Source organism: Heterodontus francisci, chromosome 19 (assembly GCF_036365525.1).
Source record: "Heterodontus francisci isolate sHetFra1 chromosome 19, sHetFra1.hap1, whole genome shotgun sequence".
Classification (NCBI taxonomy): domain Eukaryota; kingdom Metazoa; phylum Chordata; class Chondrichthyes; order Heterodontiformes; family Heterodontidae; genus Heterodontus; species Heterodontus francisci.
Genome location: NC_090389.1, coordinates 65879556 through 65892695, shown reverse-complemented (window position 1 = coordinate 65892695; position 13140 = coordinate 65879556). Strand labels below are relative to the sequence as shown.

The 13140-nt window shown below is 43.6% G+C and overlaps 1 protein-coding gene across 3 annotated transcripts in view; it reads left to right on the top strand.

Moving 5' to 3' along the window:
• The window catches only part of pparg (peroxisome proliferator-activated receptor gamma), a 162580-nt gene that overhangs the window by 128491 nt on the left and 20949 nt on the right, over positions 1-13140 (top strand). For all 3 annotated transcript variants that reach the window (XM_068051831.1, XM_068051833.1, XM_068051832.1), the window contains exons 2-4: positions 110-343; positions 1059-1225; positions 1546-1684. In XM_068051831.1, coding sequence (XP_067907932.1) covers positions 118-343; positions 1059-1225; positions 1546-1684 — 532 coding nt within the window. In that variant the 5' untranslated portion in view covers positions 110-117. The remainder of the gene's footprint in view (positions 1-109; positions 344-1058; positions 1226-1545; positions 1685-13140) is intronic.

Sequence of the window (13140 nt, the reverse complement as noted above, 5' to 3'; positions counted from 1 at the left end):
AAATGCTTACTATAGTATTATTGACTATACCTGTTTAGGTTGCACAAGAATCCAAGCTGGATTCCGTAAAAAAAAAGAATAATTTTCTATTTTTACTTTTTTTTCCTAGGATCAAGAATGGTAGATACACAATTGCCTTTATGGCCCATCAACTTTGCTATGGGTACAATGGACCTGTCGGAACTTGCCAATTATTCTCATTCCTTCGATGTAAAGCCATTTGCTACAGTAGACTTCTCCAGTGTTTCTACAGTTAATTATGAGGATCATGCTTCAACCTCTTTCAGAATTGATGAGAATTCTTCAGACTATAAATATGATGAAAGATATCTGGACTATCAAAGTATGTTACTTGTTTCATTAGGTTTGGTTGTCCTATAAACTATCATGAAAGCTAGCTATTTTCAAACTTTTCATTCAGTTTTTTTAAAATTTGGATTACAGTATTTGAATTCCTAGTATCAGAAATAATATGCATGTGAGCAAAACCTTTCTATTCATGCCCTTTTGACTAACCTTAAAAGAATAAAGGTGAGCTTAAGAATGATTTGGGGAAGGAGCGAACAAATGGAATATCTATTAAAGGCATACTACTGAGAATAAAGGAAAATGCATGCCTAGCATTAACAAGTATAGGCTAAACCAACATCACCCTAAATGGATCCAAAAAAAAAAATCTAGTGAAATAAAGATGATAAACAAACTACATATCCTGCAGGGAGAAGGACAAGGCAACATTCAAGAACGTGTTAAATGCTCTGGGGAACCTTGGGCCTTACCATTCAGGTGCAGGAAATTGGGCCTGAATATTTTACAAGTACAGGTTAATGATACAGAGACGTTTCATTGATGAGAATTAAATGTATTTTTCTGCTTGAATGTCAGGATTTCGAAACTGAAACTGCACAATTCTTCATTGAAACTGCTCATCGTTTTAAGGATATCCCTACTCTTACAGCTCTAATTTAATGTCCCAGGTGAAATTAGTCTCAATATCCTTTAATGGGTGACATTACTTTTGTGAATTTTGAATGAAAATGAGATTTATCTTTACACAGGCTGTATTAAAGTCGAACCATCTTCCTTAAATGAAATATCAGGGAAAGGACTGTCATCAAAGTTGCAAGAAGATTCATCAAATTCAGCCCTGTCTATTGAGTGCAGAGTATGTGGAGACAAGGCCTCAGGCTTCCATTATGGGGTCCATGCATGTGAAGGATGTAAGGTGTGTTGGATTTATGTTACTATTGCTAATCTATCGGACCAAAAAGCATTTGTGTAGAATACCACTGGTTAAATGTTTAATTGTTTGCACATTAGTTACGCACATATTTAAAAATATTATATAGATAAGAAAGATACTATTGCTGCGAACCTCACCCTGTTTTGTTTTGCAAATTTAGCCTAGAATTTAAAACTGTTTACATAAAAATAAGCACAAAAACACAAATGTTCAACATCTTTCTCATCAGATTAACTCTTCCATTTTATAAGTATATATATATATATGTTCCATCCTGTGACATGATTTGATTTGCATAACAGGGTTTTTTCCGGAGAACAATCAGGCTGAAGTTGATGTATGACAAGTGTGACCTAAACTGTAGGATTCAGAAAAAGAACAGGAATAAATGTCAGTATTGCAGGTTCCAGAAGTGTCTCGCAGTCGGCATGTCGCATAATGGTAGGTGCACGGGAAATTTCCTCTCTGTAACCATGCAGATTTTCCACATTTTTCAAAAAGTCAAAGATTTAGAATACAGCAGTTCGAAAAAGAGATCTCTAAATCCTAATCTAACAAAATTAAATCTATCCTCTTCCCTCTTCAAATCTCCTCCTGCCTCACATCACACCAATTGAGGGTAGGCCATAATGTTAAACTGCTCCTCAGATTCTCCCATCCTCTACTGGGAAGTGTGCAAGGGTGCCTTGACTCAACTATTCCTCTCTGTAGGGACATGTCTTTCGGCAGTCTTGCTACAGTCAGTAACTGAGCATGTGTGGATTCGCAGGTGTGGACTTGTATTTTACAGCTGGAGTGCAGTACATAGACACATTTTTTGTGTTCATTCTTGGAGTACAGGTGTTGCTAGCAAGATCAGCATTTATTTCCCATCACTAGTTGCTCTTGAGAAGGTGATGGTGAGCCACCTTCCTGAATGGCTAATATGCCATACCACTGGAAGGCCCCCTTAACTGGCAAAATTATTAAAGGCTGCATTTGCGGACAACACAACCACTTGGTGGCGCAGTACTGGCACATATGCAAAGGCAGCCTCATCCACTGAAACGTCACTGTCTGCGACATCCCAGGCAACTGCCAGTAATAAAGATGGTGCTGCTCAATTTGTCACAAAAAACAAATTAAACCCAAATCCCCTCAATGGCTGCAATCGCCATCTCCATCCCACCCCCAACAGTACCCTACTCCTCTCTGCCATCATGCTGCTCTTCGCTGCGTCTACTTGCCACTTCTCCCCCCTCGGTCACTCACTCCCTGCCTTGCTGCTGCCCGCTGCCTTCCCTCAGCCACTTGCTTCCGCCCTCGCCGCTTCGCTCCGCCCTTGGCTGCATGCTCCCCACCTTGTTGCTTCGACAGCTTGCTCCCCAATTTTCCCACCCCACCAGCTTCTCGTTCTAGGCGTGGCTGCTTCCCCACTCTCGGCCACTCACTCCCGCATCACTCCATCACCCCTCAGCTACTCACTCCCCGCCTTGCTGCTTCAGCGGCTCATTCCCCACCCCCCCACCGCTTCTTTAGACAGCGCGACAGGGGCGATCGGCCGAGGCGGGTAAACAACGAGGCTGGGAGTAAGCGGCCAAGGGGGGAAGGGCAAGGGTGGGAGCGAGTGGCTGATGGGGGGAAGCAAGCAGCTGAGGGGGGATGTGGCGAGGTAGGAGCGAGTGGCTAAGGGAAGGCATCGGCGAGATGGGATGGAGCGGGAAATTGAAAGCAGCAATTGAAGCTGGGACGGTGGGAGGGAGCAGAGTACTGTTCGGGTGAATGGAGCCAGTGATCGCAGCTATTGAGGGGTGAGGATGTTATTGCGTGAGGGCGTCATTGTGTGGTGATGTCAGTGCGTGCATGCGTTCATTCAATCGCTCTACGCATGCTCTACTTTGTCATGAGTCACTGTGATTATTAAAACATGCTGTTTTGCCAGTTTGATAACTACAACTTTCATTATAAGGTTGTAGTATACAGATTAGAAGATTCAATTGCCCAACTGTGCTAAGTTTGCTTTTGCTAAAAATGGTTTCATCCACTGAGCATAGGGAGGAGAAATCAGCCATGGTTCCCTTTGGATTGCTATACAGTGGCATCTGTAGAAAATTCATGTGTGTGAATTTTGGGTGAGAATGGGATTGAGCTCAGTGGAAATGTTTCAATGGTTAGGTGGTCTCCTAACATTTGACCTTAAATTTTCTGATCAGTGTTACTTACTTTAAACACCAACATTAAAACATTTTAAATGAATATGTTAATACCAGTGTTAAAGTAACATCAATTGGAATATCCAAGATTCACTGTTCACAGTCTACTGTTTACATCATTGAATTATGACATGCCACCAAGAATGAGTATTATCAGGTGAGGAGACATGGTGCTCAAAATTAATTAAAATAATAAATAAATTAATTTTACAAATAACTCAACAAGTTAACTCAAGTTTGAATTCCACATTGACTGATAATCACACTCTTGCCTTCACTGGAGGGATAATTTCATCAGTCCCAGCTGGGTGGTCTAGGGCTAGGAGGGAAAACTGTCTGTGGAGTCCTTTTCAAACCTGAGCACATTCTAATCCTTTGATCAGTTTGGCACTGCATGGATTACATGGCCAGCTTCACAATGCTATCAATCAAAGAGGCAAGTAGGAGCTAACGTGAAGGGGAGGAGAGAAAATAGAGAGGAAGATAGACAAATACCAAAAGTAAAAGCAAAGAAGCAAATAACAATCCAAAACAATTTTTTGAAATTTCCAGTATCTAAGTATTTTTCTGTAATGTTGCCTGTGTGTGTTCAACTTGCATTTAACAGCAGTTGAATCATCCCATAATCTAATGGGTTTTGTGAACTCTTTCTTTTAAAAGCTCAAAGTTGATAACTTGGCAAGTGTCCACATTTAGCTCTGAGAAGTCAGATTTGTAGATGTGCCAAATGGAATTATTTGGTAATAAATTGACAGTCAGACCCAAAGGCCACAAGCCGAGTTGATGTGCTAAATGGAAATGTCTCATTGAGCTTTAATGGGTGGGGTTAAAACACATTGTGGTAGATTTTCATCTTTGCGACCAATGTAGGACAACAAAAGGAAAATCACATAACCTTTAAAAAAAAAGTCAGTTTTTCCTTCGATTGAAATTAATAGAAAGAAACTCCAGTGTGCTCTGTGAGAGGCATGCAAATCTTCCCCACCAAATTTTCCTTTCTGCGCTGTGCCTAGGTGATGCTTAATGCCCAGGGAGTAATGATGAAAATCCATCCCATTATTTTGGAAAGGATAGAAGGAGCTTTACCCTGCACCTAACCCATATATACCTCAATTGGTAGTGCTTAGTGCTTGAGAATCAATTCTACTAAGTGGGAAAATATTCTATTCTCTGCCACAAATATCTCAAATAAGCACTAAAATTCCTGTCCAGTGGAAATGCTCCATTCTTAAATACTGCTTGATATCCTGAACAGAAAGCAACTAGATGTAGAAAAAGAACAAATTGTTTGTTGCCAACTGAAAAATTGTCCATACGTGGTTAACAAGAGAAGTTAATGGTAGTATTAGAATAAAGGAAGAGGCTTATAATATAAAATACAGTAGTAAGAATTTTAGAATTTAGTAAATGAGGCCCAAGAAATTGATAAAGAGAGAAAATAGAAAATGAGAGTAAACTAGCAAGAGACATAAAAACGGCACAATGGCGCAGTGGTTAGCACCGCAGCCTCACAGCTCTGGCGACACGGGTTCGATTCTGGGTACTGCCTGTGTGGAGTTTGCAAGTTCTCCCTGTGACTGTGTGGGTTTTCGCCTGGTGCTCCGGTTTCCTCCCACAGCCAGACTTGCAGGTTGATAGGTAAGTTGGCCATTATAAATTGCCCCTAATGTAGGTAGATGGTAGGGGAATTGAGGGAAGGTGGGGATGTGAGAGGGTAATGGGATTAGTGTAGGATTAGTATAAATGGGTGGTTGATGGTCGGCACAGACTCGGTGGGCCAAAGGGCCTGTTTCAGTGCCGTATCTCTAAATAAATAAATAAAAAGGAAAAGACCAGTGAAAGTAAATATGGGTCACTTATAGGCAGAGACAGGAGAAATTATAAAGGGAATAAGTCAACTGCAGAGACATTAAACAATGAATTTGTATCTGTCTTCACGGCAGAAGACACAAAAAGTTCCAGATATAGTGGAAAACCAAAGGGGGAGTTTTATCCAGTCGGCAGGGGTCTCGACATCCAGAGAAACCGATGTTGAGATCCCTGCATCGCCTCTTATACGGAAGGCTCGCCAAACGTAGGGCCAATTAGGCACTTATGTAGACAGCGACAGGCCTTCCACAGGATGAAGGACCTAATCACCAGAAGTCCAGCCCCTGCAGAGGCTGCTGGCCAATCAGAGGCCAGCAGCTGCAGCGCCACCACAGAGGCGAAGGCTGCTGCTGCAGGTGCACCTACCAGAGGCCAAGGAGGGTTGCTGGAACCAGGCCTCAGGTAGGTCAGAGTGGGAGGAGTCTTGTGGGGTGGGGGTCGTGAGGGGAGGGGGTCGGCAGTAAGGGCTTCCTTGTTCAGGCACTAAGTGCCTTTTAACAAGGGACACCACTCCCCCCTGCCCCCGCAGCTGGGAAGCAACCCGCACAGTTTTCAATGCCATGCCTCCCGTGTGGCAACAGGACCATCCGCCGCATGGCTAATTGTGGCTGCGATGGGAAAAGGTCCTTAACTGGGGAGGTTAATTGCCCAGTTAAGGGTCTTAATTGGCGGCGAGGTGGGAAAGCTATTGACGACCTTCCCGCCCCAAACTACATTTTGGCAGAGGTGGGATGCTGGCAGGAACCCCCTCCATTAACATCCCTCCCAATTTTATGCACTCCCCACATCCATACCCATCATGGAGGAGAGCATAAAGCTCCACCCCCCCCCCCCCCAAGGGTCTAATGAGAATGAGGAATTTTTTTTTTATTCATTCATGGGCTGTGGGCATTGCTGGCCAGGCCAGCATTTATTGCCCATTCCTAATTGCCCTTGAGAAAGGTGGTGGTGAGCTGCCTTCTTGAACCGCTGCAGTCCATGTGAGGTAGGTACACCCAAAGTGCTGTTAGGAGGGGAGTTCCAGGATTTTGACCCAGCGACAGTGAAGGAACGGCGATAAAGTTTCAAGTCAGGATGGTGTGTGACTTGGAGGGGAACTTGCAGGTGGTGGTGTTCCCATGCATTTGCTGCCCTTGTCCTTCTAGTTGGTAGAGGTCACGGGTTTGGAAGGTGCTGTCGAAGGAGCCTTGCTGCAGTGCATCTTGTAGATGGTACACACTGCTGCCACTGTGCATCGGTGGTGGAGGGAGTGAAGGTTTGTAGATGGGGTGCCAATCAAGCGGGCTGCTTTGTCCTGGATGGTGTCGAGCTTCTTGAGTGTTGTTGGAGCTGCACCCATCCAGGCAAGTGGAGAGTATTCCATCACACTCCTGACTTGTGCCTTGTAGATGGTGGACAGGCTTTGGGGAGTCAGGAGGTGAGTTACTCGCCTCAGGATTCCTAGTCGCTGACCTGCTCTTGTAGCCACGGTATTTATATGGGTACTCCAGTTCAGTTTCTGGTCAATGGTAGCCCCTAGGATGTTGATAGTGGGGGATTCAGCGATGGTAAAGACATTGAATGTCAAGGGGAGATTGTTAGATTCTCTCTTTTTGGAGACGGTCATTGCCTGGCACTTGTGTGACGCGAATATTACTTGCCACTTATCAGCCCAAGCCTGGATATTGTCCAGGTCTTGTTGCATTTCTACACGGACTGCTTCGGTATCTGAGGAGTCACGAATGGTGCTGAACATTGTGCAATCATCAGCGAACATCCTCACTTCTGACCTTATGATTGAAGGAAGGTCATTGATGAAGCAGCTGAAGATGGTTGGGCCTAGGACACTACCCTGAGGAACTCCTGCAGTGATGTCCTGGAGCTCAGTTGATTGACCTCCAACAACCACAACCATCTTCCTTTGCGCTAGGTATGACTCCAGCCAGCGGAGGGTTTTCCCCCTGATTCCCATTGACCTTAGTTTTTCTAGGGCTCCTTGACGCCATGCTCGGTCAAATGCTGCCTTGAAGTCAAGGGCAGTCACTCTCACCTCACCCCACCTCTTGAGTTCAGCTCTTTTGTCCATGTTTGAACCAAGGCTGTAATGAGGTCAGGAGCTGAGTGGCCCTGGCGGAACCCAAACTGAGGGCACTGAGCAGGTTATTGCTAAGCAAGTGCCACTTGATGGCACTGTCGATGACACCTTCCATCACTTTACTGATGATTGAGAGCAGGCTGATGGGGCGGTAATTGGCTGGCTTGGACTTGTCCTGCTTTTTGTGTACAGGACATATCTGGGCAATTTTCCACATTACAGGGTAGATGCCAGTGTTGTAGCTGTACTTGAACAGCTTGGCTAGGGGTGCAGCAGGTTCTGGAGCACAGGTCTTCAGTACTATTGCCGGAATATTGTCAGGGCCCATAGCCTTTGCAGTATCCAGTGCCTTCAGTCATTTCTTGATATCACGCGGAGTGAATCGAATTGGCTGAAGTCTGGCATCTGTGCTGGGAACTTCAGGAGGAGGCCGCGATGGATCATCAACTCGGCACTTCTGGCTGAAGATTGTTGCAAATGCTTCAGCCTTATCTTTTGCACTGATGTGCTGGGCTCCCCCATCATTGAGGATGGGGATACTTTTGGAGCCACCTCCTCCAGTTAGTTGTTTAATTGTCCACCGCCATTCACGACTGGATATTGCAGGACTGCAGAGCTTAGATCTGATCCATTGGTTATGGGATTGCTTAGCTCTGTCTATCGCATGCTGCTTATGCAGTTTGGCACGCAGATAGTCTTGTGTTGTAGCTTCACCAGGTTGACACCTCATTTTGAGGTATGCCTGGTGCTGCTCCTGGAATGCCCTCCTGCACTGTTCATTGATCCAGGGTTGTTCTCCTGGCTTGATGGTAATGGTAGAGTGGGGGATATGCCGGGCCATGAGGTTACAGATTGTGGTTGAGTACAATTCTGCTGCTGCTGATGGCCCACAGCGCCTCATCGATGCCCAGTTTTGCATTGCTAGATCTGTTCAAAATCTGTCCCATTTAGTGCCACACACACGATGGAGGGTATCCTCAATGTGAAGGCGGGACTTCATCTCCACAACGACTGTGCAGTGGTCACTCCTACCAATACTGCCATGGACAGATGCATCTGCGGCAGGCAGATTGGTGAGGACGAGGTCAAGTATGTTTTCCCCTCTTGTTGGTTCCTCACCACCTGCCGCATACCCAGTCTAGTAGATATGTCCTTTAGGACTCGGCCAGCTCGGTCAGTCGTGGTGCTACTGAGCCACTCTTGGTAATGGACATTAAAGTGCCCCACCCAGAGTACATTTTGTGCCCTTGCCACCCTCAGTGCTTCCTCCAAGTGCTGTTCAACATGGAGGAGTACTAACTCATCAGCTGAGGGAGGGTGGTAGGTGGTAATCAGCAGGAGGTTTCCTTGTCCATGTTTGACCTGATGCCATGAGACGTCATGGGGTCCGGAGTCGATGTTGAGGACTCCCAGGGCAACTCCCTCCCTACTGTATACCACTGTGTCGCCACCTCTGCTGGGTCTGTCCTGCCAGTGGGACAGGACCTACCTGGGGATGGTGATGACATTGTCTGGGACATTGTCTGTCAGATATGATTCCGTGAGCATGACTATGTCAGGCTGTTGCTTGACTAGTCTGTGGGACAGCTCTCCCACCTTAAGCACAAGCCCCCAGATGTTAGTAAGGAGGACTTTGCAGGGTCGACAGGGCTGGGTTTGCCATTGTCGTTTCCGGTGCCGAGGTCGATGCCGGGTGGTCCGTCCAGTTTCATTCCTTTTTCTTGACTTCGTAGCGGTTAGATACAACTGAGTGGCTTGCTAGGCCATTTCAGAGGGCATGTAAGAGTCAACCACATTGCTGTGGGTCTGGAGTCACATGTAGGCCAGACCAGGTAAGGACAGCAGATTTCCTTCCCTAAAGGACATTAGTGAACCAGATGGGATTTTACAGTAATCGACAATGGTTTCATGGACATCATTATACTAGCTTTTTAATTCCAGATTTATTAATTGAATTCAAATTCCACCTCTGCTATGCTGGGATTTGAACCCATGGCCCCACAGCAATACCCTGGGTCTCTGGGTTACTAGTCCAGTGACAATACCACTATACCACCGCCTCCCCAACTTAAAGGAATTAGTATCAGTGAAGAAATAGTACTGGACAAATTAATGGGACTAAAAGGCAACAAATCCTAGGATATTAAATAAAGGTGGAAGGGTGGCGACAGAGGTAGTGGATACATTGGTTTTGATCTTCCAGAATTCCCTAGATTCTAGAATGGTCTCCGTGTATTGGAAGGTAGCAAATGTAATTCCGCTATTCAAGAAAGGTGGGTGGGGGGGCGGGTGAAAGAGAGAGGTTGTAGATAAGAAGGAACCAGTGGATGTTCAAAAAGCATTCAATAAGGTACCACACAAGAAGTTATTACACAAAACTAGGACTCATCAGACTGAGGGTATTATAATTGCAAGGATTGAAGATTAGTTCATGGGCAGAAAACAGAGAGTAGGAATTAAAGGTTATTTGTGGGTTGGCATGTTGTAACTAATGGAATACCGCAAGGATCAGTGCTTGGGCCTCAGCTATTTGCTATCTATATCAGTGACTTAGATGAGGGGACAGAGCGTAACATATCAAAGTTTGCTAATGATACAAAGTTAGGTGGGAAAGTTAGCTGTGAGGTGGATGCAAAGATCCTGCAAAAGGATATAGAATGGTTAAGTGATCGTTGGAATATAATGTAAAGAAAGGTGAAGTTATTCACTTTGGTAAGGAAAATAGAAATATTTTTAAAAATGGAAGATTGAGAAATGTTGATATTCAGAGGGACATGGGTGTCCTTTTATATGAAAGTTAACATGCAGCTACAGCAAGCAATTTCAGTGCTGTATCTCTTAAAAAAAAAATTAGGAAAGAAAATGCAATGTAGCATATATTACAAAGCGTTTAGAGTGTAAGAATAAATAAGTTTTTCTGCAGTTATATAATGCCTTGGAGACACCACACCTTGAGTACTGTGTACCGTTTTGGTCTCCTTAGCTAAGGAAAGATAGACTTGCCTTAGAGGAAGGGCAACAAAGGTTCATTTGACTGATTCCTGGGATGAAGGGATCATCCTATAAGGAGAGATTGAGTAGATTAGGCCTAAATTCCCTAGAGTTTAGAAGAATGAGAGGCAATTTAATTGAAACACATAAAATTCCTAAGGGGCTTCGCAGGGTAGATGCTGGGAGGACGTTTCCCCTGGTTAGGGAGTCTAGAAATAGAGGTACGCCATTTAGAACTGAGATGAGGAGAAATTTATCACTCAGAGGGTTGTGAACCTTTGAAATTCTCTATCCCAGAGGCTATGGATGCTCAGTTGTTGAGAATATTCAAGTCAGAGATCAGTAGATTTTAAGGGACTCATAGGATATGGCGATAGTGCAGAAGGTATAGCTGAGGTAGAAGATCGGTCATGGTCTTATTGAATGGCGGAGCAGGTTCGAAGGGCTGAAGAGCCCATTCCTGCTCCTGTGTTTTATGTTCTGATGAATCATAACACTGTCAATCAACTCTGAATCTTAGTGGTCAGATAGTGAATAGTCACACTGTTGCTCTGACTAGTTATTTAGTATGTGCCTTCATTGAAAGAGGGCTTAACCCAGTTTATAAAATGGTAAGCTTGAGTTGTTTACTCAGAAATACTCTCCTCTGCCAATTTATCTGAACAATGTGCTGCTATACTGTGGTTAAATAAAACTAGTAAATTTGCATTTTTCTCCCCATTAGCAGATTCAGTTCGCCATCCTGCTGTTCATTTTGAAGAGCATGATATCTGTATGAGGCGATTGTCAACTAGAGCAATTATTGTCTAATATTACATCAGTATGCATTTTGAATTTTTGTATCTAGTTTCTGTCATAATGCTTAGAAAAAGAAGAGAATTCCAGGCTTGGTCCAAATGCCACAAGGATAGATTGATGGACCACGGATTATTTAAAATTGAGAGAGGATTTGCTAAAATTGGAAACCATGGCCCAGATTTTGTGGTCAACTGTGAAGCAAGGGCCCTTACCACTGTCCTCAAAGAAAGCTGCCCTGAGACATCTAGTGATCTCTGAGGCGAGAGCTTTAACTCACTCGACTTGCAATTGATTGCAGCATTCTTTGATAGGAATTCCCAGCATACAGCTGCAGTAACATCACCAAGCCGTCCAAGCAGCTAATCACATTAAAGAATTCTCACAGTCAACCAGTAAATGAAAAGCACTAATAAGAAAATTATTTGTAAAGATTTTGCAGAGAACGAAATAAAGATTGGGAAATGCACATTGGGTGAAGGTAAAAGCTGAAATATCATGAACAAACGTTAATTTTTTTTAAAAATCTGGTTTTAAAAAGATCTAGTAATTAATCACAATGGAGACATCTGACAACAGTCCACAAATATAAGATTTTTTTCAGGGCCAGATCAGTTGTTCAGCAGTCGTTATTACACCGATTGCTGTTAAAAACCCAGTTACACCTCATTGAACAACTCCACCTTTTGTGGAGTTTCTAACAGTGATATGTGAGTGTAAAAAGGGGAAGTTCCCATCAGATTAACTGATTTTGCTGATTGCCGGATCTGGTGGAGGGGATTTCCATGTTAATCTGTTATTGCATTAAATCCTGAAGTTGCAGTCTGATTCAGAGGGATAATGTTGGTGAATGCTGACAGTTTGCCATCAAAACCCCGATAAATTCTGGGTCAGTAACCTTCCCTCAGAAAAAGTGGTTGATCCTCTGTTGATTAATTCCTCAGAAAAAGCTGGGTAAATACCTGGGTTGGGAGCACGAATTGGAAATAGAAGATTAAATGGGAGGGACAGATATCAACTGAAATGATCAAATATTCCATAGAACAAATTGGTTCATGTGCTGCTTGGACTTTGGTGTGCAAAATTATCATTGGAGGAAAGCAGGCCAGAGTTGGATGGTGAAGAAACAATATGGAGTTTAGCTGAACTCCCTTCAAGGATCAGAGAATATTTTTTGCTGAATCCTCTGGAGATTAAATGGGAGGGATAGAGTCCATTGCAGGAGAAAGTAAAGTTAGGAAAGTTATAGGTAAAGGTTTAAACAGAAATTTGGATGAAGGTGCTTCTCCTACACTGCAATAATAGTAACTTCTTTTTATGCATTGGAGGCATTGGTTTGAAATTTGCATTGTGAATGGCAGCAGAACTATCATCGCTCATTGCTATTATGGAATAAACTGACAGCAGAGTCCGCACATGCGCAGTTAAATGCCGATATCCGGAAGTTGCTGTCTGACTTGCTCTGCTCCTGCACTAGCTTCGCTACTCTGGTATCTTGCTGAGAGACTCAGCATTGAAATCTATATAAGTGCATGAAGTTGCTGTACTTAACCCACTAGTTACCTACTAAAAACACCAGCAAAAGTTGGGGCTGGTGCATTCAGGTGTAAGTGACTTTTTAGTAGCATGGTAAATCATAATTACTGCCAGACAACCTCTCTGGTACTGGTAACTTAATTTTATACGTATGGAATCTCATTCCTTCAGAATTTAATTGGTGTGGGAATTTTTTTTAACAATTTAATTTTTTTCACTTTTTCTGTCCTTTTATCTCTCTCTCTTAATCCAAGTTTTCCTTCACTCTTTATTTGCAAAACCAGGTACAGAAAGCAAAATAATTCTATCTAATTTATACTTCCTAGTTTAGTCTCTGTGGCAGGATTTGTACTCACTAAAAACCAATTCACTTACGCAGTTAAAAGTGGGCCCTATGTGTCTCAGTGACGATTTTTCAGTCTGATTGGTTGAGGAGCCAA